The sequence below is a fragment of the Anolis sagrei genome, chromosome 4, assembly GCF_037176765.1.
Source record: "Anolis sagrei isolate rAnoSag1 chromosome 4, rAnoSag1.mat, whole genome shotgun sequence".
Classification (NCBI taxonomy): domain Eukaryota; kingdom Metazoa; phylum Chordata; class Lepidosauria; order Squamata; family Dactyloidae; genus Anolis; species Anolis sagrei.
Window position 1 is genome coordinate 200,834,537 of NC_090024.1, and position 25,931 is coordinate 200,860,467.

At 39.5% G+C, this 25,931-nt stretch overlaps 1 protein-coding gene across 2 annotated transcripts in view; it reads right to left on the reverse strand.

Annotated features, from left to right (window-relative positions):
• The window catches only part of RHOC (ras homolog family member C), a 44,927-nt gene that overhangs the window by 16,059 nt on the left and 2,937 nt on the right, over positions 1-25,931 (reverse strand). Inside the window, exons 1-3 of one of the 2 annotated variants that reach the window (XM_067468084.1) lie at positions 14,289-14,369; positions 1,585-1,742; positions 205-325 (exon numbers count right to left, since the gene is read on the reverse strand). In XM_067468084.1, coding sequence (XP_067324185.1) covers positions 205-325; positions 1,585-1,740 — 277 coding nt within the window. In that variant the 5' untranslated portion in view covers positions 1,741-1,742; positions 14,289-14,369. Of the gene's footprint in view, positions 1-204; positions 326-1,584; positions 1,743-14,288; positions 14,370-25,931 lie in introns of those variants that run through there. The other variant, XM_060772686.2, reaches the window with a different exon arrangement.

Genomic DNA, 25,931 nt, shown 5'->3' on the forward strand with positions numbered 1-25,931 from the left:
ACTCTTAATCAGAAGTTATTCTCCTCATCTGCTATCTATACATTTTGACTAGCAATTCAAGAAACTTCTACAGACAAATATTTTGTTCCTTCCACCAGGCAGTTGATTTTTCTGTTTATCATGGAACACCATCATGGAAGTAGAATACTATGCAACCAGTATTATTAATAGTTTACCTAAAAGTCTGGATAACCCTGGCCTTACCTAAACTGTCTGGACTATCAATAGAAAAGCACATGAGGATGACATCTGTGTCTGGGTAAGAGAGAGGCCGTAGTCTGTCATAATCTTCTTGCCCAGCTGTATCCCAGAGAGCCAACTCTACCTGGAGAGAGAGAGAAAGAAATTACTTCATCAGACATCACAACCATTGTCTCTGCTCATAAAAAGCAGAGACTGCATTAAACAGAAAAACAACTCATCTAATTTCTGTCACATCATATGTCTTAGTTACTGATTACACAGCCAAACAACAATCTTCTTGGTGTCTTGGTTTTTAGGGCTGCTCCTGGGGTTATTTGGTGCACTGATTCAGAAAATTGCATTGGATAGACCACACCAGCTCTAGTTTCTTAGGTATGGTTATCCTGAATTTCTATGGACACTCAGGTGAAGAATGGCATATGGCATTGTCTCTGTATCTCAAAAACTAGAGCTGATAGGGGAAAACTGGTACCATTTTTGGAATCCGCAGGTCAAATATATCTAGAAACAGGTCTAAACACCTAAATCTGCACTGTTCTGATGTGTTAAACTAAGGAGCATGGACAAACTGGATTTGATTATCATAAAGCTGTAAGGAGAATTGGTCTAGGTGTACATTCAAGTTACCTGTGGTGACACCATTAATTTAAATACTCTAAGATAGTTTTGCCAGGTTTTTTTTTACCTGAAATGCATCTTTCAGTGCATTATATTAATGGCCAAACTCAAAGGCAGAAACATCTTTTCTAAGAAATAATGTTGAAGAGCAAATTACAAGTGGTACAGCCAGACTAAGGCAGTGGAATGAAATCTGTATTTTCTTCCATAATAATTTCACTGAAGCTACTCTTAACTACTCTTTAGTAACTGGAGTGTGCCCCAAAACATAAGAGAGCAAGAGTTATTACCAGAGTTAAGACAACTGTACTCACATAAAGTTTCAGAAATTGAAGTAGGTTGAGTACACAGGAAGAAGGTTGTGAACGAGAGAAACTGGGACATTTTAAAAGCAGTTTGAAGTCCCTTCCAGACAGGCCCTATATCCCAGGATCTGATCCCAGGTTTTCTGCTTTAAACGGGATTATATGAGTCCACATTGCCAGATAATCTGGGATAAATAGAAAACCTGGAATCAGATCCTGGGATATAGGACTTGTCTAATGGTCCAAAAACTGTGGCAACATAGGACTAACTGGGGGTATTCCTGCCAAACAGAACAATTGCAGTGTATGCAATAGGATTTAGGCTATGGATCCAGCAGCTGTGGGTGAACGACAACAGTATGGCAATAAGAAATAGTGGGCTCTGGAATAAAAGCATACATACATTCAGAAGCTGTCTCTACAAGAATAGAGAGGTGGAATGGAGATATATTATTACCTGCTTCCCATCTACTTCAATGTCAGCAATGTAGTTTTCAAAGACAGTAGGTACATAGACTTCTGGGAACTGGTCCTTGCTGAACACGATCAACAGGCAGGTTTTCCCACAGGCACCATCACCCACAATTACCAGCTTTTTCCTGATGGCTGCCATGACTGCAGAAACAGAAAGAAGGGTAGATTTGGAGCACAGTTCACTAGGAAGTAGAGAGACCTACAGAAAATAGAAAAGAGTGGATATCTCTCTGTGTGGGCTATGTATAAATAATTTTTTTATTGTTAACGCAGGTAGAATAATGTCAATTTCAGCAACAATTTCATAGTACAAACAGCATATCATTCACTCAATTTTCTCAACATTGCCAACTCCGCGTTTGTCTTCTACAAGTGTCTAACAATATTACTCCCCACCCCCCTCTCCCCACACACTTAGGGAATAGTACTTTCTTTCGTTTGAATATCACTTCAATTGATCAAACGTGGAGAGCATATAGTTCAGTTCTTTGTATTTTCCTTTTCCTTTTACTCTTATCTATCCCCATTTCAGATCCACTTTCTATGCTCTTTCTAGCCTTTCTAGCCTTGGGTGGCATATATTTTATAATTTCGACCCAGTCTTTAATGTTAATCCTCCTTATCTACTTTCTAGGTGAAGAATTCGTTTTTGTTCAACTCCAATTTATGCCCTGTTACTTTTTCCATTCCCTTCTTTACCTTGTTATAAAATTTCATAACTTCATCACAGTCCCACCACATATGCATATATGATCCAATTCCTCCACATCTGTGCGAACATAATTTTGTGGTTGATTTAGTTATGTGAGCTAATTTAATTGGGGTTCTATACCATTTGGTTAATATTTTCCTCTGTGTTTCTCTGGTCCTTATGCATTTTATTTTATTTTATTGACTGAATTGAGCCAGTGTTTGATGTCTAACTTGTTACTGTTCAGGTCCTCTTTTCGTATCTCGGACAATGTTTGTTTCAATTCAAATTGTTTTCCAATTAATATCTTCTATATGAAACCCATCAGACCTTTCTCCTTTTCTAATTTCCACTTTAAAATTTGATCAAAATTTGTTTCTGTCCCTTCCTTTTACTCTAGTCCATATTCTTTTGTTTCAAACCATTCCATAGACACCAGTTACATTGACAACAGTTATCCTTAATCGTCTCCTAGTCTCTGATTGTCCCGTCTGAATGTGTGGGCTATGTATTTATTCTTGTGTGCCTTCAAGATGTTTCTGACTCATGGTGACCCTGTCACAGGTTTTTCTTGGGAAGATTTGCTCAGAAGGGGTTTACCTTTATCTTCCTCTGAGAAACTGTGACCTGCTCAAGGTTACCCAATGGAGTTTCTATAGTTAAGTGGGGATTCAAACCCTGCTCTCCAGGTCTGTGACCCAACATTCAAACTGCTACAGCATGCTGGCATGCCAAATATGTCAACCTTTACATAACGGAAAAGTAAAAAAATTACAAAAAGTGAGCAATAAGTAGAAGAAAGGAATCAGAAAATCAAACATACATATTTTCACACTCCATAAAACAGATTTAACTTACACACACAACACCTATCCAGTAATTTACTGAAAATAAAGAATGTTAGGAGTCATGCTGCATTTCTATTCCTACAGTCTTGCTAGTTCACTCTTTCTGGCAACAACAAGATCAAGTATTGAAAACTTCCACTCCTCATATTCCCTATTCCCCTGATACTCAATGTGTAGAGAGGAAGGGAGTCTCTGATACTGTAGGTTGCATATAGCCATCCTGGTTAGTAGCAGCCAATGATTTTTTTTTCCAAATTCTTTTTAAAGACATCTCATTTAGTAATTATAATTGTATCCTTTCACATGAGTTCCATAGATTAGCTATGCACAATGTGAAGAAGTACTTCCTTTCATCTCTTCAGAATTTCCCTCCCTTCCCCTTTGTTTCAGTAAATAATCCCCACTTCTAGAATTAGAAGATGAAGAAAATCTTCTCCTTATCTATGTTCTCCATGGCATAATTTTAAAACAACTTATCCTATCTTCTCTTTCCTTCATCAGCTCCAGAATATATATTTTAAGGTGCAGCAACTATACCAGAACGGTATACAGTGGCCTCATCGTGGATTTATTTAAAAATAGTATAGTACTGGAAGTTCTATCTTTATTTTCCTTTCTAATTACACTCAACATGAAATTCACATTTTTAAAACATGGGACTGACATTTTCAATTGCCTGTTTAGCATAACTCCAAGAGTCTTTTCCTTTGGACAGTTACTGCCAAATTAGATCTTGACAGTGTACAAATGATCAGGGTTTTTTTTAAAGCCCCAGTATGCAACAGTTTACACTTGCTTACATTGGCTCCCATTTCCCATTTTGTTGCCCATTCTCTTATTTAATCTGGTTCATATGCACCAGTCATAAGCATTTTGTGACCTATGCATTCTGTACTAATCCCTTAGTAACTGGTCGTGAGAACTTCACACGCATGTCTGGACAGGGTCAACACCATGGGAGGGAGGATGCACTTCACCAGCCATCCACATATTACTGATGCTAGTGGGAAAATCTAGACACCCAAAAGGGCATGTTCAATGCAGGCTATCATTCACATCTCAATCTGGCTCCAAAGCTATTCATCTTACAATGCTATGCAATTACACTTTTTGTTTATTTAACTTTTAGTTGACATCCCTTGGAAAGCATGACTGGGCTACATTTCAGAAAAAGATATATGGATCGAACTATAAATATCACAGAAAAGTGACTACAAGCCAGACTTTCTGCTGGTTTGAATCCAGCAAACATACTACCAATGCAACAAATATAAATTCATCATGAAGCATTTATACTTAAGAAAGTACCAAAGAATCTAAGCTGAGAAAGGTTTAAACCCTTTCTGACAGATAACCATACTTTTTTTTCCAGAGGTGGAAATGAAAGAAAGACGTTATACACTCCAAAATATTTTTAGTTCAAAAGTGTTTAAAATCTATGAATGAGCCAGCTGTACTTAGAGCCTGGCATCCTGGTGCTCATTTGTGGGAATGTGGGGTGGGGTTTTGTTCATTTACATAGTTTTTAGATCTTGCAAAAGGAGATACATAGTACAGTAGAGTCTCGCCTATCCAACCTTCGCTCATCCAATATTCTGTATTATCCAACGCAGTCTGCCTCCTGCCCAGATCCACAGCGGTTTCAATACATTGCAATGTTTTGGTGATAATTCGTAAATACAGTAATTACTACATAACATTACCATATATTGAACTGCCTTATCTGTTGTTTTGTTGTAGAACATGATGTTTTGGTGCTTAATTAATAAAATAATAATGTAGTTTGATGTTTAATAGGCTTTTTCTGAATCCCTCATTATTATCCAACATTTTCACTTATCCAACGTTCTGCTGACCCATTTATGTTGGATAAGCGAGACTCTACTGTAGGTCCTTCCATATTGTTCTCACATCCAAATGCAACAACATTTGAGAGGGCTGCAGGTAGAGTTCCATCCTTCTGTCCACTGTCTGGGGTGGTCTGTGTTTGTTCTGACTGCTCTTGAGCAACAAGAGAGGAAGGATCAAACTTCTTCTTGGGGCTGAGGCTACCCCTTCCTCGATGCCAGAACAAGCCTGGCCCAATCAATGGCTTCCTAGCAATGCCTCAGCTGCCAGAGAAGGAAGAAACAGAGCTAAAGGAGCAACTTCCACTATTTCCTCCTCCAGTATCATGTAGACTCTTGATCACAATACTTCTGCATGCATCAGCAAGTGGGGAATGACTCTGAACTGGGCTGGTGCCCTTCTATAGCAAGTTAGCAATTGTGCCACTGGCAGCATAGAAACCCTATTTCACATTGGAACCCTGGTGAGATGATTAAGAGAGAGTTAAAACACCTACATCAAATTCCTAACTGGCATAAGGAAAAAGTTCCCACTGGCATGAACGTGAGCTAAAAAAACGAGTGTGTAAGGCAAACTTAACTAAAGGAATGCAACATAGCAAACAACAAGAATTAAACTGCTTTAGTCAGTTGGGAAAATGTATAGAAAACTGTGCAAAATCTGAACAAAATCTGAAATATTCTCATATATGTATAGATTTTCATGCAGGAAGAAAAGAATGATATGAAACTAAAACAAGGGTACTAGTGGGATTCTGAAAAACTGAGTCAGTGAAGCTTGACCCATGACCAAATACCACACCTTACTATACCAGGTAATGGTTTGAATGACAACTAGAAAGTAGTAATACTCTTCAGCATTGTCCAAAGCTGGATCACCCCTCCAAAAAAACCCCCAAAACCAACAATACAGTTGTATGCTTCTCTTCGGAGAATTGAGAGAAATTATGTTAGTTTCTCCTTCCTCTCTTTTTCTGTGAGAGGGTGTGTCAACCTATCCCAATGAGCCTTTTTTTAAAAAAAAAGTCTGAGTGGTGATTCAAAGATATGTTTTTGCAGAGAGGTGTCTAAAAAAAAAAAAGGGAAAGAAACCAGGGAAAACCGAAACTTAAGCAATCATCCAGATAGGAGGCTGTTCATTCTCTCTACCCCCTTTTTATTGTGTCATTTGCATGTTTCATGGCTCTGGTTTGATTTTATCCAGTTTGCCTTTCCAATGGCAGGATAACTTTATGAAATCAGCTGTGTTTTGCATTATGTTTTTGATTCCTGTGACAACTTTTAGACTAAACAGCTTCTTCTAGCTTGCATTTTAGGGATCAGATGCATTGACAGAGCACAACACTGAAGCTTTTGTGTATAATGTATACTGAAATCATATGTATGTTTAAAAAGCAGTTATTACACCTGCTACAAAACTGTAAATTGTTTCTGAAATGTTAAATAATACATTCGGCTTTCAAGGACATCTGTTTTTTTTTGTTGTAGAGACTGTGTTGCTGGAGTGTAATTTTGGTCACTGAGCAGTTGGAAAATAATTATAACTTCTACAATGATGAAAAAATGAGTTGTGACTGAGTTTTGTTGTTATTGTTGTGTGAATTCAAGTCATTTCTAACTTATGATGACCCTGTGGCTTTCTAAGGCATCACAGGGTTTTCTGAGATGTATCACCCAGTGGATTTTTATGGCCAAGTCGGGATTTGCATCTTTTCCTTGAGACCCGTAGTCTAACAATCAAGCTAGTAACCATACATCAGGATTCCATTATTTCCAAACCCTTTTCTCACTTCTCCCAATCTACACACAGATCACAAGCAAGCCTTGAAGAAACTATGCTCTTGGTCTTCAAGAGTATGGATTCTATAAAATGATAGTGCCAGTACCATTTGTCTTTAGATTTGCCCAGTAAATGTACTGAACAGTTGCCTCCTCAGCATCACCCTGTGACAGTTGCCTGACTGTCACAGATTTGGCAGTTGGCAGTTGGATACCTGCCATAGATACAGGCGAAACATCAGGAGAGAATGCTTCTAGAATATGGCCAACCTACAACAACCTAGTGATTCCGGCCATGAAAGCCTTCAACAATAAGTTGGCATTTCCTCCTTCACTTCAATTCCACAGTAGAAACATCTGCATCTGTTGGATTTCTGAATCTGGTGCAGCGATTAAAGGCACAGAAGGGAGGGAGACTAAATTTGTCAACATAATTTCAATTAAACAGAAAGTAAGAGGAATTCAGAGAAATGAAGGCAGGGGGAATCCCAAAGGATGGCTGTCTAAGTGCCTCTTCCTGAATGGGGATCTTTAGCCAAATCATATTCACCAGCTTTCACTCTATATATACAGGGAAGCTCTCTCTGCCAAGTACTACCCATTTGACCAACAGCTGACATGGTGCAAAACTTGGGAAAATAACTTTTTGGGACTACAATTCCCATTGTGCACAGAAATGAAGCAGTCGCTACTAGCTAGTGAATATGTAACCAGACCCAGTGTAGCTAAAGCAGTTTGGACCTACTATAGTTGATGAACTATAGTGGCCGCACACACCACACATTAAACTACCGTAATCCAAATAGGATGTAACCAACACATGTGCCAAACACTGAAATGTGCAAGTTTAAATGTGATGTCTAAACAAGGAAATAAATAATATAGGAAACACAGGCTGAGCAATCAAAGATTTAACTTAAGGATTGTAACATTCGTACCAGAAAATACTTGGGGCATGAATAATGTTGCTCAGAAATAGACTATGTCCCCTCTCTGACTTGTAAATTCCTTGAATAGACTTCAGCTCCTATTTTTCAGAATCTACACAAAATCCACAAGCATTTGAAGTAAATAAATAAATAAATGTGGACAATTTCAACACAAAAGGAGAAAACCATGAAAATGAACAAAATCTGGCTACCAGTATTTAAAAAATCTAAAATCAAAACAGTAAATAAAGCACAGCACTCAAAAACAGGGGAATTCCTGACAAGAAACTATCAGGGCCAACTAATCACCTCCCAACAAAAGAATTCCCCCAGGCAGGAAGCAGCCAGTATTTGAACCTGCGAGGCCATTCAATGCTAATCAAGGTGGCCAATTGCAACATTCACACCTGCCTCAAACAAGAGTTCTTTCTTCCACCCTAGACATTCCACAGATATACCATATAAACCCCACTTTCCTAGTTTTGTGCAAATCTCACAACTTCTGAAGGTGCCTGCCATAGATGGAAGTGAAAAGTCAGGAGAGAATGCTTCTAGAACATGGCCCAATTTACAATAATCTAGTGATTCTGGCCATGAAAGCCTTTGACAATACATTCTACACAATAAGTTTAAACCTTTGCACATATTGAAAGCTGTCTAAATGATTTCTAAAACTGTTTAGTATCAAGTCATTTTTACAAAGCTCCACAGAGAAAAGAAAGTTCAAAATAAGAGTACTTTTCTTGCAGATCAGTTTGCACAAAGCAATAGCCATACACATCCCTGCAGCCTTCATGCATCCCTTACAGCAGATTGGATTAACCAAGAGTATTATGTGTATCAAGATTAATGAAAGTATTGTGGTACACAAATTTGCCAGATCAAAAGTTCACTTCATTACAAATCATAATACATTCGTTTGCCTTCTTTTTGGCATATGCTTTTTAGTTTTGCATAATCGTCAATGTCTCACAGATAAAAATTGAAAGTACTTTGCCCTTTGAACTCGGTTTGGAAAAAAATAAGGGGTGAAAATGGGAAGAGGAGAAAGAAATTCACACATCTTAAAAAACATAGAATCATAGAATCAAAGAGTTGGAAGAGACCTCATGGGCCATCCAGTCCAACCCCCTGCCAAGAAGCAGGAATATTGCATTCAAATCACCCCTGACAGATGGCCATCCAGCCTATTTTTAAAAGCTTCCAAAGAAGGAGCCTCCACCACATTCCGGGGCAGAGAGTTCCACTGCTGAACGGCCCTCAGAGTCAGGAAGTTCTTCCTCATGTTCAGATGGAATCTCCTCTCTTGTAGTTTGAAGCCATTTTTCCGTGTCCTAGTTTCCAGGGAAGCAAAAAACAAGCTTGCTCCCTCCTCCCTGTGGCTTCCTCTCACATATTTATACATGGCTGTAATATCTCCTCTCAGCCTTCTCTTCTTCAGGCTAAACATGCCCAGCTCCTTAAGCCGCTCCTCATAGGGCTTGTTCTCCAGACCCTTGATCATTTTAGTCGCCCTCCTCTGGACATATTCCAGCTTGTCAATATCTCTCTTGAATTGTGGTGCCCAGAATTAGACACAATATTCCAGGTGTGGTCAAACCAAAGCGGAATACAGGGGTAGCATTACTTCCCTAGATCTAGACACTATGCTCCTATTGATGCAGGCCAAAATCCCATTGGCTTTTTTTGCCACCACATCATATTGTTGGCTCATGTTTAACTTGCTGTCCACGAGGACTCCAAGATCTTTTTCACACGTACTGCTCTCAAGCCAGGCATTGTCCTCCATTCTGTATCTTTGCATTTCGTTTTTTCTGCCTAAGTGGAGTATCTTGCATTTGTCCCTGTTGAACTTCATTTGGTTAGTTTTGGCCCATCTCTCTCATCTGTCAAGATCATTTTGAATCCTGCTCCTGTCCTCTGGAGTATTGGCTATCCCTCCCAATTTGGTGTTGTCTGCAAACTTGATGATCCTGCCTTCTAACTCTTCATCTAAGTCATTAACAAAAAGGTATTGAACAGGACCGGGCCCAGGACGGAACCATGCGGCACTCCACTCGTCACTTCTTTCCAAGATGAAGAGGAAGCATTAGTGAGCACCCTCTGGGTTCGTCCATTTAACCAATAGTTAAATTGGTTCACCTCACCGTAGTTTTGCCTAGCTCACATTGGACTAGTTTGTTTGCCAGAAGGTCGTGGGGGACCTTGTCGAAGACCTTACTGAAATCCAGGTACGCTACATCCATGGCATTCCCCATCTTATAACTCTATCAAAAAAAGAGATCAGATTAGTCTGACATGACTTGTTTTTGATAAATCCATGTTGACTATTAGCGATGACCGCATTTGTTTCTAAGTGTTTGCAGACCACTTCCTTAATAATATTTTCCAGATTATCTGAAAAATCTGGATGACAGAGGATTAATGAGATTGTCTTGACCAAATTGGAACAGTTGGAGAATATATTTTTGCTTTCACCACTGATTAATTTGGTATTAATCAACATAAACTCAGTTGAAGAATATGTGACTCATCTTGGACACAAGTTCTTACCTTTTACAAATCTGGGCAATTTTATCAACAGAATATATGATCTGCAACATAGTTCAGTATCTGTTCTCCCAAACTTAGACACAGCAATAAATCATATCTTGTGTTCTGTTGATAAATCTAATTAATGACAACAGTCTTCTGTTTCACACTGGGCACACTGACACCAGTGTACCTGATGCATAAAACATCAATACATCAAATCAGAATGCTGATGAAATAAAACAAGGCAAAACAGCATGTATCAGCATACTCTTGGGGATAAAGTAACATGAGGCAGTGTGCTCACTCATGGTGTTTTATCCTCCCACAACAATTGGAAAAATAATCTGTATATTTTTTGCCTTTTGCCACCACCTTCTGTCCAAGGATTTGTTATTCATGATATCCAAACTAAGAGATCTAGCTTTTCTCTCCTCCCTTCCACCAAAATCAGTTCAATAACCTTTGAACACTATTTCTTCATCTTATCAAAGTAGAGACGGGTCAGAGCATTGCATTGGGACATCATGGTAAACAATCTATGGGCAGAAAGCCTGTGATATATTAATTCGCTCCTATTGGCAGCAAGAGCAATCAGGTAGTGTGGACACCAGGAGACTGCCTTATTTTTGATTTGTCGTTCCATGAGTCTCACTGAAGACAACACCTTGATATCACAGAAAATAAGCTTGCATTAAGGGGCAAATTCTGGTGCAATTTAGAAATCAATAAGTTTTAATAGCTTTATATTGACCATAACAGAAGCATGCATGTCTGAGATGTGAGAAAACAGTAGACCTTGGAAGATGTTGCCCATACCATATGTTCTGTAACCTACAGAAGACTGGCATTTGATTAGTCAAGCTTTCCATACAGGCTGCATTCAGTAGTAGGCTTGTGCAATACAGCTGGAGGGCGATCCATTTTTGGTATCTGGATTTCATTGGGTACCTAGATCCATTTTTGGGAGCCTCTTGAAAATCGACTAATGGAAAAATCTTTTTTCAGCTAGGTAGCTGAAAGGTCCGGGAAGATCCAGCCCATTGGCAGGAATGGGGGAAATACGAGGCACCCCTTTCCATTCCAGGGACCCTTTCCTATCTTCCTTTCAAGGGAACTTGGATTTGAAGAACGGTGCTAAGGAAGCATCCTTCCTGGCACCCTTTTCTTTCTTCCTTTCAAGGAAGTCTGGGTTTGAGCAATGGGGTTAAGGAAGCCCTGTGTAAGATATCTCACAGCATTCTATTCTGATTGGCCCAACAGGCAGGGCTCACAGGGAGACCCCATGTGAGCAGCACGCAGCAGCCTCTCCACGTACCTCGTGCTGCTGAATAGAGGAGGAGGAGCCATGATCGGCTGCCACATGGTCCTGTTATGAACAAAAAAGCGTGACAACCGAGTCCTTACCGTTATGACCATCCAACCAAGCCAGATTAGCCGAAGGGAACCAACCACCCCGAATCTATGCACAAGCCTACTCAGTAGTCAAATATTAGTTCATTACAAAATAAAATTCTTGGTATCCTGGTTTTTAGGCCTGTTCCTGGGGTTATTTGGAGTACTGATCCTGAAAACTGCATTGAATAGACCACATCAGCTCTAATATCTTAGATATATCACAGTTTTCTATGGGTAAACAGATGGTAACTAGTATGTGGCATATGTTCTGTATCTCAAAAACTAGAGCTGATAGGGGAAAATTGGTGCCATTTTTTGGAACCAGCAGGTCAAATATACCCAGAAACAGGTTAAAATTTGAGGTCACTGTTATTTAGAAAACTAGTTTATAATTTATTATCCTTTTCCCTCTCTTTACCAAAACACAGGTTTGTTTTCTGGAAAGCTTCAACCTACCCCATTTACACATATATATTTAGCATACTGGGCCAAATCACATGCTGGCTTCATTTCCTAAAAACAAATGCAAAAGATTTGGAAACCCGACCCCTCTATGACTTCAGTGAAACCTGGCAAACTTTCTGGCTAATAGATACTTGAGTATGTGCCAAACTTTGCTGGATTGTGGAATTTGCTGTCTCTCATGTCCTGCTCAAATGAATAGTGTCCATTTTGAGATGGCAAGCAATTATTCAGGCCTGGTTCATCTGCTTTAGTTGAATGTATTCTACAAAATAGTGCTAGTCATCTCTATAGACAATGTAGTTAAACTGCATTATATAAGTCTATGCTGACCATATAAAGCAGTTCTATCTGCATTAAATGGTCAGTGTAGTTGGGAAACTCGGATTGTCTCTCAAAGGAAAAGGGCCTGTAGGATTTCACCCTGACACAGCCAGCTTGTATTCTTTCCAGAGTTTTAATCAATTGCACATTCCCCTGGGATTTGTGACAACATTAATAAAATACCAATGACATTCTTTTGGCAAGGAGATTATCTTATCTCTTCCACACTGCAATATTGCTCTCATGATGCAGAATGAATGGAGGAGAAGAGTGTGCCAACTACAGAGTGTGGTAGAGTCTTCTTCTTTGGAGGTTTTTAAATAGAGGCTGGATAACCATCTATTGGGATTGCTTTGATCCTGTATGACACATGATTAGACTGAATGGCCCTTGTGATCTCTTTCAATTCTTATGTTACTGCAATTTAATTCTATGATTCAATTATCTTTGTCTTATACCAAATTGTATTAAATATTAGAGGCAGAGTGGTGTCGTGGTTTGAGTATTAGAACAGCACTTCAGAAGACAAGATTCAAATCTCCACTCAGCCATGGAAATCCACTGTGGCTCTCGCAGCCACAGAAGAAAGCAAGAAAATGCAGGGATATCTTTTTCATAAGATAACTGTAAGACAGAAGTTACTTCAGTGAATAAAGCAACAACAAATAACATTCGAACAAGATAACAGTTTTAAGGAATGGAAGTACTGGCCATCTACAGAGTACAATATGCACCCAGCATTCATATTATTTATTTATGTACAACATTTGTATCCCACCTTTCTCTACCTCAAAGGGGGTTCAGAGCAGTCTTAAACAACAGAAACAATTCAATGCCATAAAAACATGAAATTAAGACATTGCCATTAAAAACACAGGATTAAAACATTAAACAAATTACAACAATTATTACAATCACGTCATCCAATTATCAAAATCACATCATTCATAGGACCTCAGTTTCATTTATTCACATCCAACAAAATAATTCCTTGCTAGACATTTTCTAGGTTCTCCAGTATGACTAGAGCGGTGGTTCTCAACCTGTGGGTCTCCAGGTGTTTTGGCCTTCAACTCCCAGAAACCGTAACAGCTGGTAAACTGGCTGGGATTTGTAGGCCAAAACATTTGGGGACCCACAGGTTGAAAACCACTGGACCAGGGAGTTAGAAGTCCTTCGTTTCAATAAGGTTTGCTATTATTCACAGGCTTGCGTATCCACACAAATCTAGGCAGCATGTAGGTCCTGCTCCTGGCATCACCAAGCACCTGGATATAAATTAGAACTTGGCTCCACATGATTCCAGAAGTCCCCAATAAGATTGGTTTCCGACACATAAGCACTTTATATCAAACAAAAATCTTTTGAGTTTACAGTTAAGATCGCAGGTTCTTAGCCATCATGCTAAACTAGGTCATGTTTGAAAACATTTAGAAAACTCCAGTGCATTAAAAACACATTTTTTGCTAATTTTGTAAGCAACTCAGTATTTCCAACTCATGTGTCTGGCATTCAGCGACTTAAAGTTCAGAGAAAGAAAGAACATAAAGATATTGAAAACAAGAGAATTGTATGCTGTAGTAAAAATGTCTATGGATGGATTATTGGCATTAGATACCTTGTTTATTTTTATTTCATTTTTCAGGGAGGCAATTTATGGCTGTATTTCAGCTGTCAATGAAGGCCATATTTTTCCTGCCGGTCCCTTGCTTTAAATCATTGGGCAATGTTGTTCTGGAATGTTAAGCATTCCTATGCAACACCAGGAAAGTCAATCTGGAAAGAACAAACCATTCTTTCTATCTATCTGTCTCTTGGAACTGTATAGATAAGACATGGAGCCAGAAAAAAGAAAGAAAAGATCAGTGTCTGCCTGCCTGCCTGATGGTTTGTTTGTCTGTCTGTCTGTCTGTCTGTCTGTCTGTCTTTCTTTCCATAGTTCAAGATCCAGCTGCTTTGAGTCCCCCCCCCCCCGGGGGGGGGGGTTGAGAAAGGCGGGGTAAAAATGCTGTAAATAAAAAAAAAATGAATCAGTATTATTTATTTACTTACTATATTTATATAACATCCATCTCAGCCCGCAGGCGACTCGGGGCAGTTTACAGTCGGTACCAAGACCATAAAATACAATAAAAAGCATTAAAATCATATAAAACCATAACAAAGTCCATAAAAACATGTGTCATTAGAATCTCCTTGTTAAAAACATTGTCCAATCATATCGTCCAGTCGTTCCACTTTCCTATGTCTGTTACACTGTATTTGCAAATGCTTGCTCAAAAAGCCAAGTCTTGACTTTTTTCCAAAATGTTAAAAGGGAGGAGGCCAATCTGATTCCTCTAGGGAGGGTGTTCCGTAGCTGGGGGGCCAACACTGAGAAGAATCCCTGCAAAGTGTATTAAAATGGACATGCTGAGTCAGGATTGCCAGGTGTCTGCCTTAAAAATAAGGACATCCAATGAGGAGATGAGGGTTTGTGCGAGAAGGGGGCTTCTGGGTGGGGGCTGCAGAAGAAGAGAAGGAGGAGGAGGTAAGGCTGGGGGCTAGGGATGTCAATTGCCTAAGAGAAGGAGTTGGAGGAGGAGGAGATGGGGGGGGGGTCCTCATTAGTTGAGGCCCAGGACGTCCCAGACAGTGATCCCTAGGAATGCTGGACATTTTTTCCAGAAATAAGGGACTGTCCCTTAAAATCCAAGATGCCTGGCAAGCCTGGATTGAGTATTCCTTATCCAAAATCCCTGAGACTATAACTATTCTATATTTCAGATTCATTTTTAGATTTTGCATATACAAAATAAGACACTTTGCAGATGGGACCCAAATCTGAATATGACATTCATTATTGTTTCATATACACCTTACACATATACATACACACACACACACACACACTTTAATACAATATTTTGACTAATTTTATACATTAAACTTTCTGTGTGAAACAAAATTTGTGTATACTGAACCATCAGCAATGTATGGATCTCATTCAGCCTTACACTTTTGGAGTATTTAGATTTTCAGAATTCTGGATAAGGGATATTCAACATGTATAAATAATCTCTACCTCGGTGCTTTGAGAGTGTTTTTGGTTTTGGTTTGAACTTATGGATTTTGCAAACTTAGATACTGACTTATGTCAAAACCTAGTCAACTTGGAATTCTCCCTGCACTGAATGCAACACAGCTTTCATGAACAGCAGTCCACCAGGAGCTCAACAAAACATCCTGGGTTCCTGCTTGGGATACTTCTGAAGCAGGAAGACAGTCAAATAAAGACAGCAGGATCAAATCCAAGTGAAGAACTGCTACACAGCTGTCACAAGTTCCATGGGTTGCTCTATTCTGAGAATTCATAGTCAAGCAGCACTACAGGGGGATAAAACAGTGATGCCACACCTTTGCCAGGAACATAAGTCCTTTTGCTGCCTGTGCCACTCATGACATGCCCTTGAGTCATCTATGACCTAAGATTTTAGACAAGTTCCTAAGGAAGGAAGTAATCTAGGGTTGCAGGTGACTCATGGGCATGCCACGAAAGGCATAGGCAGCAGGACTGCAGAATGTGCAGTTATATGTCCCACCACTTCATGAGGTCAGACTAGTGGGCACACATGACAAGTCTTTTTTTCTGGACTAGTGCTCCAGATACGGAATTCCTGCCTCAGGGAGATCAGCTGGCTTCATTCCTCTGTTCCAGTGGACAATAAAGACTATGTTATTTTGTTTGGTCATTTGTTAATTTCCAGGTTTTACATCTATTTTAGAGAGGAGTTTTAGAGTGTATCAAAATGATTTTAGTTACATACAGTACTGAATCTTTTAAGTGTTTTTTTATTCATTATGCACTACCCTGGTGTGTTGAGAGATGAGGAACAAATGCCATAAAAATCTAAATTAAATAAAATGACCAACACTTTGCATGGACCCTTTACTTCTCATCTCATGTGACTAGGAAATCAGTGGGCCCTGAGTATCTACTAGGGTTTGGTTCCAGGAATCTGTGCAGATACCAAAATCAGTAGCCATGTCCCATTATTTACAATGATGTGTCCCTTATATACAATGGCAAAATCAAGGTTCACTTTTTGGATTTTAACAAATATTTTTAAGCCATGGGTAGCTGAATTCATGGATGCAGAATCTATAGCTATGGAGGGCCGACTATGTATTAGCAAAAAATAGCTCAACCCCTTGGGAGCCAGCAGACTGACAGTGGAAAACAGGAATAGGAATCAAGTAACCCCTTCAGTTACATGTGATCCTTGGAACATTGTTTCCCATCCTGGGAGAGAGAAAAAACCCAAATAGGAATTTCCACTCCTGTGTGTGTGCCATTATGAATGACAATTCTTTTTTAAGGCAAGGTTCAGGTCTCTTGCACATCATGTTTTACCCCTGCAAAAGGGAATTTATGAAAACACACACACACCCCAGTTGCGGAGGCTCTGGTGTAGCTTGTGGGGTAGAAAATTGCCCCCTAGCACCTTATTTAAGAGACAAAGCACTGTCGGTGTCAGAAAGGTGCTGTCTGTACCTGGAAAACACACAGCGATTATCAGCGAAGCAATGTAGGTATATTTCTCTTCTGTCTTACCAAGACTACCATCACACAATTTCTGACTGCTACAGCCAATCATTCTTGGCTATGCAAACAACTGTTAAGCCATACATTGTGCAGTTATCAATTCAAATTACTTCTGTATAGTCTACTGCCTACTTCAGCGGAATTTCAAGACAGAAGGCATTTCAAAAGTGATAGTTAAAGGGCCAAATTACATGTGACAATATGAATCTAATTAATGTGCATGTTGATTTAAAACATAAATAGCTATAGGGCAAAGAGGACATGGGCTGTATGGATGCTTTGTAGGTAAGGTAACAGTTTAAATCTTTTCTTCTGCTGTAATCCCAGCCACATGAATAAAAACTATGTTCCCACCAGCTATTATTTACCATAGGGTAAAATCTCCCAATGTTGCTTCCTTGTTGCTCTACCATTGCTATTTATATAGAGTAGGAGCCCCTTATCCAGGGAGTCGATATCCATGGTGTCACTTATCCATGGTCCAAAACCAAAAATCCACTTTCTCTAGAAGTTATGTGGGACTCTCGAAATCTTCCAGTGAGATTTTATAGTTTGTTTCAGAACCTCGGAAGAAAGCAAAAGCAAATCCCTCCTGAACAAATCTTGCCAAGAAAACAGTGTAATGGGTTTGTGCAGATTACTACAGAATAATAAACACATTGAGCTACCATCAGGTAGTGGTTTGAGTGTTGGACTACAGTTCAGGAGATCAGGGTTTGAATCCATGTTCAGCGGATTCAGAAATAGGCAAAGGCAAACCCCCTCTGGATAAATCTTGACAAGGAAACACTGTGATAGCTTTCCTCAGAGTCACTATATGTTGGAAACAACTTGAAGGCATACAACAGCAGTAAATTAAGCACATTACCATAGCTCATTCTGCAGAAGCATCAATGCAGAGTATCAGGCAGACACTTGGTGCATTCAATAAAACCAACCAACCAACCTTCATAGGCAGTACTCTTGTATTCCAAAAAATCTTTTCTTAAATGCAAATACTTTAAAGTAAGGTGGGAAAACATGACTGGATAATGGAATGATGTCAAGGTTTTGGCTGAATTCTATCTGAATGTTAAGATGGTAATGGTAGATTTAGTATGGTTTGAAGATTTAGTGTAATGAAGAATTCTGTACCACTCAGAAATATGTATACTAGCTGTTTTGAACAGAGATGCCATTTAACTGATCAAAATATTTAATTTCAATGGACAAAACGAGTTATAAGGGCATCTCCTGTTATAGATAAAATCTCCCTCTTTTATTCATGTAAGCTTGAGAATACACCACCAATAACATACAGTATTTATTACGAAAGAATGCATCACTTTGATTGGTTAATCAACTTTTTAGAAAAAAACTGATGAACAACTAATCAATTCAGTGTTATAGCCTGAGAGAGAGAGAGAGAGAGAGAATTAAAAGATGCTGATAGACCTACAAAGGACCCTTCCAGACAGACCCTATATTCCAAGATTGGATCCCAGGTTTTCTGCTTAAAACTGGGTTATATGAATCCGCACTGCCAGATAATCTGGGATAAACAGAAAACCTGGGATCATATCCTGGGATATACAGTCTGTTTAAAAGGGCCCTAAGAGAATTATCAAGAAAATACTTTCTCTGTAAGTCCAATGAATGAATAGGATCTGACCAAACCTAGAAATTCTGGATAGAGAATGTTAAGTATGCCAGTCCAGAGTCAATAACAAAATCCCAGAAGTGAAGATGTTTCACCGTAAGAAGTTGTAAGCAGAAAAAGATAACAGCAATAAACAATCAGCTTCTTCAGAGCACACACAAAATACCTAGGAACATGCCCCAAAGTAAACTTTCCAATTCAATAAATGGATTGTAGAGCTGAATCCAACTGTGACACTGCAAACAAGACCAAACCAAGTCTATCCAAGATTGAACACAAAAGCAACCAATGGAAACATAGTGCACAGAGCACTCTAAACAAGGCAGGGAGGAGGAAAAGAAATGGATATTGAACTGCAATCTAGGATTTCAGATATAGTCAGCATGAAACTTGACAAATTGACTCAAGCAAGAAAAGCAACAGACATGGAAAATGATGGCTCCCATCTTTCACAGCCCTTGTATTGATCTCTGTGGCTGACATTTGATCCAGATGACGTGATTTTGGCAAAGCATGTAATTGTGACTGCATCTAGGCATATATTGCCAGAAAAATAAGCATAATAAACAGAAGTTGAGAGACTGTTTGGACAGATAAGCATCCCAATATAATCTAAAGAGGACATATTTAAGTTGATGTTATAGTTAACTTGCACCCAGCTCCCACATAGTTCACTTATTTACTTTCCTATTAGAGAAAATATCCCATACATCCCCAACTTTTGCTTTCATATTTGTAGCAATTCTACTAGGAACCAATAGGCTGTATCAAAAACAAAACAAGTCTCTAAGGCCCCATCTACACTGCCATATAAAATCCAGATTGTTTGCTTTGAACTGGATTATACGGCAGTGTAGACTCAGGATGCTTCCAGACAGCATCTAAGACAAAGAAATCTTGGGACGTGACAGCAGGTCCAAATACAGACCTGTCAGTCCAGGAATATGGTCCCCTGCCACCCTCGCAGTCTTCTTTTGAAGCAGATCAAGATGGAGGGTGGATGGGAGACATCCTGCGGAAGTTTTTTTTAAAAAATTCCTTCCATTATGCGCTGGACACATGCAAATATCTTAATACAAATGTAGCCAGATTCACATGTGTGCATATGCAGTCCACTACATAACAGAGGGATTTTTTTAAAAAAAACAAAAACAACTTTCACCCGATCTTTTTCCTGCCAATTGTTAATTTAAGCTCTGTTTAAGATTATAAAGTGTAAAAGGAAAAGCTTCAGAGAGTTCTAAATTGATCTCCATTTGTGCTTCCCTTGAACCACCTGTGTGCCTATCTGACAGCCTGATCAGCTGATCTGCTGTTTCACGCTTTTTAAAAGTGCACGTGTATTGGGGCAGTCTACACAGGGGAGAGGGAAGGAAAGCATGTGTTTTGCGTGACTGCAGGGATATGCAGTCACGCAAGGTGCATATTTTTCTACCAGAATCGGATTATAAGTGTGCCTTTGAAACACATGCTTTTTGTCACTTAACCTGATCCCTCTCGCACTGGCTAAACACTGTTTAGCCACCCCCCTTTTAACCTAGTTACTTCCTGGTTTTATAGCATGTGCAGAAGGGACCTCAGTTCAAAGCAGATAATGTGGATTATCTGATTTGATAATCTGGATTATATGGCCATGTAGATGGGGCCTTAGGCATCAAACCTTTAGACTAGCGGTAAATTGAAGAGTTTTGGGAAGTGATGACAGCAACCCACAAGAAAACAGTACCAATTTACATTGCTTTGTCTTAGCAATATTCAGTCATACCTTCCATATTTACACCCCTTTAACTTAGAGTGTAGCTGTACATTAAGGTAAATCAAGGATGGTCAATTATTTACCTAACAGTTGCATTACATCAACAAGGATTGTCATGATAGTAAGTGTAGGAGATAGCTTCTTTCTTATCTCTGTCTCCATTTACCCTTGCAATTCCAGCTATTGCTTTCAACTCAGTTCTGTCCTCCCCCCAGTCTCATCAAAAGTCCAGAAACAAGCTCAAAATGTGGGTGTGGTTAAAAAGCATTTTCAGGGAAGAACCCAGTACTTACAAAACCTTGCTGCACTACAATTGAGCCAATAAAGTGTCACAATACATCCAAAAAGGCAAAGCAAGCTGTTTAGAATGGCTTAACTAGCCAATTGGCTTTGAAGGGACGTCTATTATTTGCATTTTTGTTTATTCATTTGGTATACCATACCTTAAGTTCCAGAGCTAAATCATTTCTGAAAGCCAAGCTGAAAGTCATGAAAACCCTGCAATACAAGCTGTCTTTTCTCCTCCCCACTTCTCAGCAAGATTTACACTCAAGTTAGATTATGGAATAAATTCCCGTTCAATGGAGACAATGACCACATTCATTCAACTTGGCAAACCAAGGCCACTGCTGATTATTTTACTTGTCCCCTGAGTTTTACAGAAACATAACTGAATGTTGGGAGAGCGACTCTGGGAAAAGGGAGAACTGCTTGCTTACCAGGTCTACACTATATTTCTCTATCTAGAGCCAGTCAGCAACTGACTGGATTGGAGGAAATCTTTGGGGAGAAGAATAGGCTCTACTGAACTATTTTAGTGTGACTCAGTTCGGGCCCTAGTGTAATAAGCCAACCCAGCTTGTCTTTGTGCGCTTGGCAGCAATAACAGGCACCTCCCTGTGAATAAGCTGGTAGGAAGAGCAAGAGAGGATGTTGTACAGGAAAGATGCAAGAATACTCACTGCAGAAGGAAACAAGGGAGAACAAGGAAGACACTGAATTTAGCCCTAAGGGAGTGATTCTTCCAGTCCCCCATATGATTTAGATAAGCAAGCAGCAACTATTTCAGGAAGGACTATGCTGTTAAAAAAAAACCCCATGTTTGCTAAAGAACACTTGGCAAGTTCCCCGAAAGGATGTTTAACATTTTTTGCCATCCGCATTGATTTAAGATGAGAGCTATATGACACAAGTTTTTCATTAACAGCAACAACAGTGTTTATTTGAAACATCCTTTCCACCAAAGGGCAGGATATCAAATATCAACATTTTAAGTTAATAAAACATAATACAATTCACGGATTCTGTATTCACAGATTCAGTGATTTGCAGCTTGTATAAATTTTTAAAAATTCCAAAAAGCAACCCTTGATTTTGACATTTTATATAAAGGACATATTTTTACTATACTGTTATATATAGTGAGATTTGAGCATCCATCAGAGTCCCTGGTTGTGCAATGGGTTAAACCCTTGTGTTGGCAGGACTGAAGGCCGACAGGTCACAGTTTCCAATCTGGGGAGAGTGCGGATGAGCTCCCTCTGTCATATCCGGGTCCCCATGCGGGGGCATGAGAGAAGCCTCCCACAAGGATGGTAAAGCATCAAAACATCCAGGTGTCCCCTGGGCAGCGTCCTTGCAGATGGCCAATTCTCTCACACCAGAAGAAACTTGCAGTTTCTCAAGTGGCTCCTGACATGAAAAAAAGCATCCATGGATCCAGCAGGCTTGGATCCAAACTCCATATGAAGGGCTTAAAGTAAACGTAAAATTTCCAAAATTCCACCTGTCATTACCAATTTTAGCAACCTTAGGAACAACTCAGAAGCCCAATCCAGCCAATCAAAAAAGGAAGTATTTAACTACTTAAGGAAATGGATTTCCAGCCAGAGGTCCAAAGGAAGACTGTTCCACAATTTCAGAGCCAGATCACTTTTTTCATGGCAAGATATATTAAGAGGGGGTTTGCCTTTGCTTTCCTCTAAAGCTGAGAGAATGTAACTTTCCCAAGGTCACTTAATCGGTTTCAAGGCCAAACTCTGATCCCCACAGAAATACTCAAACTGCTATACCACACTGGTTTGGTGCTACTTTAGTATGTTTTGCTTTGCAAAAAAAAAAAAAAACCAAGAAAAGATGAATGGCATACTCAGAACTGTGTCTTTTCTGTTCATACATTCCATTGTAGCAGAACACAGTGGGATGCTCACACCATGAGGTACCTAGTCTGAAATGTGGAAACTCATTTGAAATTCTATATACAGCTAAAAGTGGGAGAACAATGTTTGAAAATCTGACAATTTCTTCATGGCACAGTTCATTAGAGCTTCTCTCTCATACACACTCCATTGAGAGGAAAAAGATAAATAGAATGTAGTTTATTTGAATTGCATTCTATATGACTTATTCATCCCAAAGCTAAAGTCTTTGCAGGAGGTAGAACCTTCTGATGATTATAAGTGCATCTACATTGTAGAATGAATGCAGTTTGTCACCAGTTTAACTGCCATGCTTCAGAGCTATGGAGTCATGGGATTTGTAATTTTACAATGTCTTTAGCCTTTTCTGCCAGTGCTGGTGCCTCACCAAACTACAGGACATAACATTGAGCTATGGCAGATAAGGTGCTATCAAACTGTGGTGGCACTGGGTACAATTGTTGAATTGCTGAACTTGCTGACCTGAAGGTTGGCAGTTCGAATCCACAGGACCAGATGAGCTCCCTCTCTTAGCCTCAGTCCCTGCCAACCTAGGAGTTCGTAAACACGCAAATGTGAGCAAATCAATAGGTACCACCTGGGCAGGAAGGCAAACAGGCGCTCCAAGGAGTCATGCCAGCCACATGACCAGGAGGTGTCTACAGTCAATGCAGGCTCCTCGGCTTGGAAATGGAGATGAACACCTTCCCCAGAGCTGGACTTGAGCACCGCCTCCAGAAGCCGGAGATGAAAGGGGAAGCCTTTGCCTTTATCTGTGAATTTCTGTTCATTGCATTAAGGCATTGAATTTTTGCCTGTGTTTGTGTTTGTACATATGCTGCAACCTGCTATGAGTCCCCTCGGGGAGATAGGCTGGAACATAAATAAAATATTACTATTGTTGGTGTTGTTGTTGTTTCTACAAGGTAGAAGCCCCCTACATCCCAGAGCCTTGTTCAAATGTCTCCAAATCAAATCTACTAAATGTCTACCATTATTGAGGGGGAAACAATGCTTTTCTATCTTATGAAAAGGAGACCCATTCAAACCTGGGACTTTTAGTTAGTTTGACTGTGTGATTGACATGCCTTAAATACATGATTCAAGATGAATCCAGATGATGTCATTTTCCCAAGCGCCCCCCCCCCCCCCACACACACATTTTTTTTTAAATAGAGGAGAGAAAGGCAATGTAGCTGAACAACAGCTTTTGACTGGTAGCTCTAGGAATTGTCCATTTGGATGGACTGTTCAATTTGATGTTTTTTAACAGAGATTCAAGAAAGAAAGAAAGAAAGAAAAGAAAAGAAAAGAAAAGAAAAGAGCAGAGCACAAGCCTGCTTTTTATTCATTAACCAGTAGATATGAGAAAGCCCTGATGGTGCAAACAAAACATCTGCCAATCACAAATATCTCTGAACCAACATGAAAAAGTGACTGCCATTTTAACTGAAGCTTTTTTTCTTAGAGGCTAAGACAGGATTTTTTTTGGGGGGGGGGGGACTTGTAATGAAAGGACTAGACTGCCAGATTCAAGAGAAAGAGAAAGAGAGAATATGCATGTACCACAAACTATTCAGTAGGGCTGGGCGGTTTCGTTTCGTTAATTCGTAATTCGTTAATAATTCGTTATTTTTTTTAATTACAAAACGATAACGAACCATTCTCGAGCAATTTTTAAAAAAACGAATTTTTAAACACGTTTTGTAAATGCTTCGTATTTTGTTATTGTATTCGTTTCGTTATTGTTCTGAGGTCGTTTCGTTATTATTTCCGCATGTCTGGGGCAAGTTTTTTGTTTAATTAGTGAAAAAAAATTATAATATCACACCAACAGTCAACAACAGAGGGAGAGGGAAGCTTCAGAAGTTTTTGGAGGTTTTTTAGCGTATTTCGCGGTCGCGTCCGCCATTAACGAATCGATTCGTTATTGTTTCGGAAATCGATTCGTTAATGTTTTGTAATTTTTTTCACATTTACGAAATTTCGTAAATATCGAACTTTTTAAAAGGAAAATTTTGTAATTATTTTAAATAACGAAACGCAAAACCCCCCCAAAAACGAATCGATTTTAGAAACAAATTTTTCCGTTGTTACCCAGGCCTACTATTCAGTCATGGTTGTGGAATGTCCCCTTGCTCCTAGGTGATTAGCACAAACTCTTGTTCCAACAGAAAAGTCTGAATATAAACTAAGCCAACAAGGATCACATCTTTCGGTTTTAAAGACAGCAACGGAGGGGATTGCTGCCCGTATGATAAAGCAAGCCAGTTTGTCAAGAAGCCTCACACAATGAAATGCAACATCCACACAGCAGCAGCAACAAGTAAAAAATGGCACAAAAACTCCACGGGTGTATTTACACCATCAAATCAATGCAGTTTGACACCACTTTTTAAACTGCCATGGCTCTTTCAATGCAAGGGAATCATGGAAGTGGCAATTTGGTGAGGCACCAACATTCTTTGGCCAAGAAGGATAAAATCTGTAAAACCACATTTGCCATGATTCCATAGCATGGAGCCAGGACAGTTAAAGTGGGGTGAAATGTCATTAATTCAATGGTATAGACTGCACCCCAAATTTTTATTTATTTATGTATTTATTTACCACATTTATACCCTGCCCTTCTCACCCTGGAGGGGAGTCAGAGTGGCCTCACAATAGGCAACAATTCAATGCTGCATAAGTACATACAATAAAATAAACCCTCCCTCCCCCACCTCTCTCTCTCTATATATATTCGTATCAGGAGTGACTTGAGAAACTGCAACTTTCTACTGGTGAGAAAGAATTGGCCATCTGCAAGGATGCTGTCTAGGGCATGCCTGGGAGTTTTGATGTTTTACCATCCTTGTGGGAGGCTTCTCTCATGTCCCCACATGGGAGCTGGAGCTGACAGAAGGAGCTCATCCACACTCTCCCCGGATTCTCTCCCCGGATTCAGACCTCCGACCTGTTTGTCTTCAATCCTGCCAGCACAAGGGTGTAACCTATTGCGCCACCGGGTTTTATACTTATATTTAATATTTTAAATATATTAAAACCCAAAACATTAAAAATATCAACATTTAAACCATATAGTCCAAAATCATAATCCAAGATCATAAGCTGTTCAATTCATCATCATCCTATTTTGTATTCACTTATTGCACTGATGGAATGTTACTAACCAAAAGCTTGATCCCATAGCCAGGTTTTTATTTTCCTAAAGGTCAGGAGGGAGGGAGCTGATCTTATTTCACTGGGGAGGGAGTTCCATAGATGAAGGGCCACCACTAAGAAGGCCCTGTCTCTTGTCCTCACCAACAGTGCCTGCGGAAGAGGTGAGACCAAGAGCAG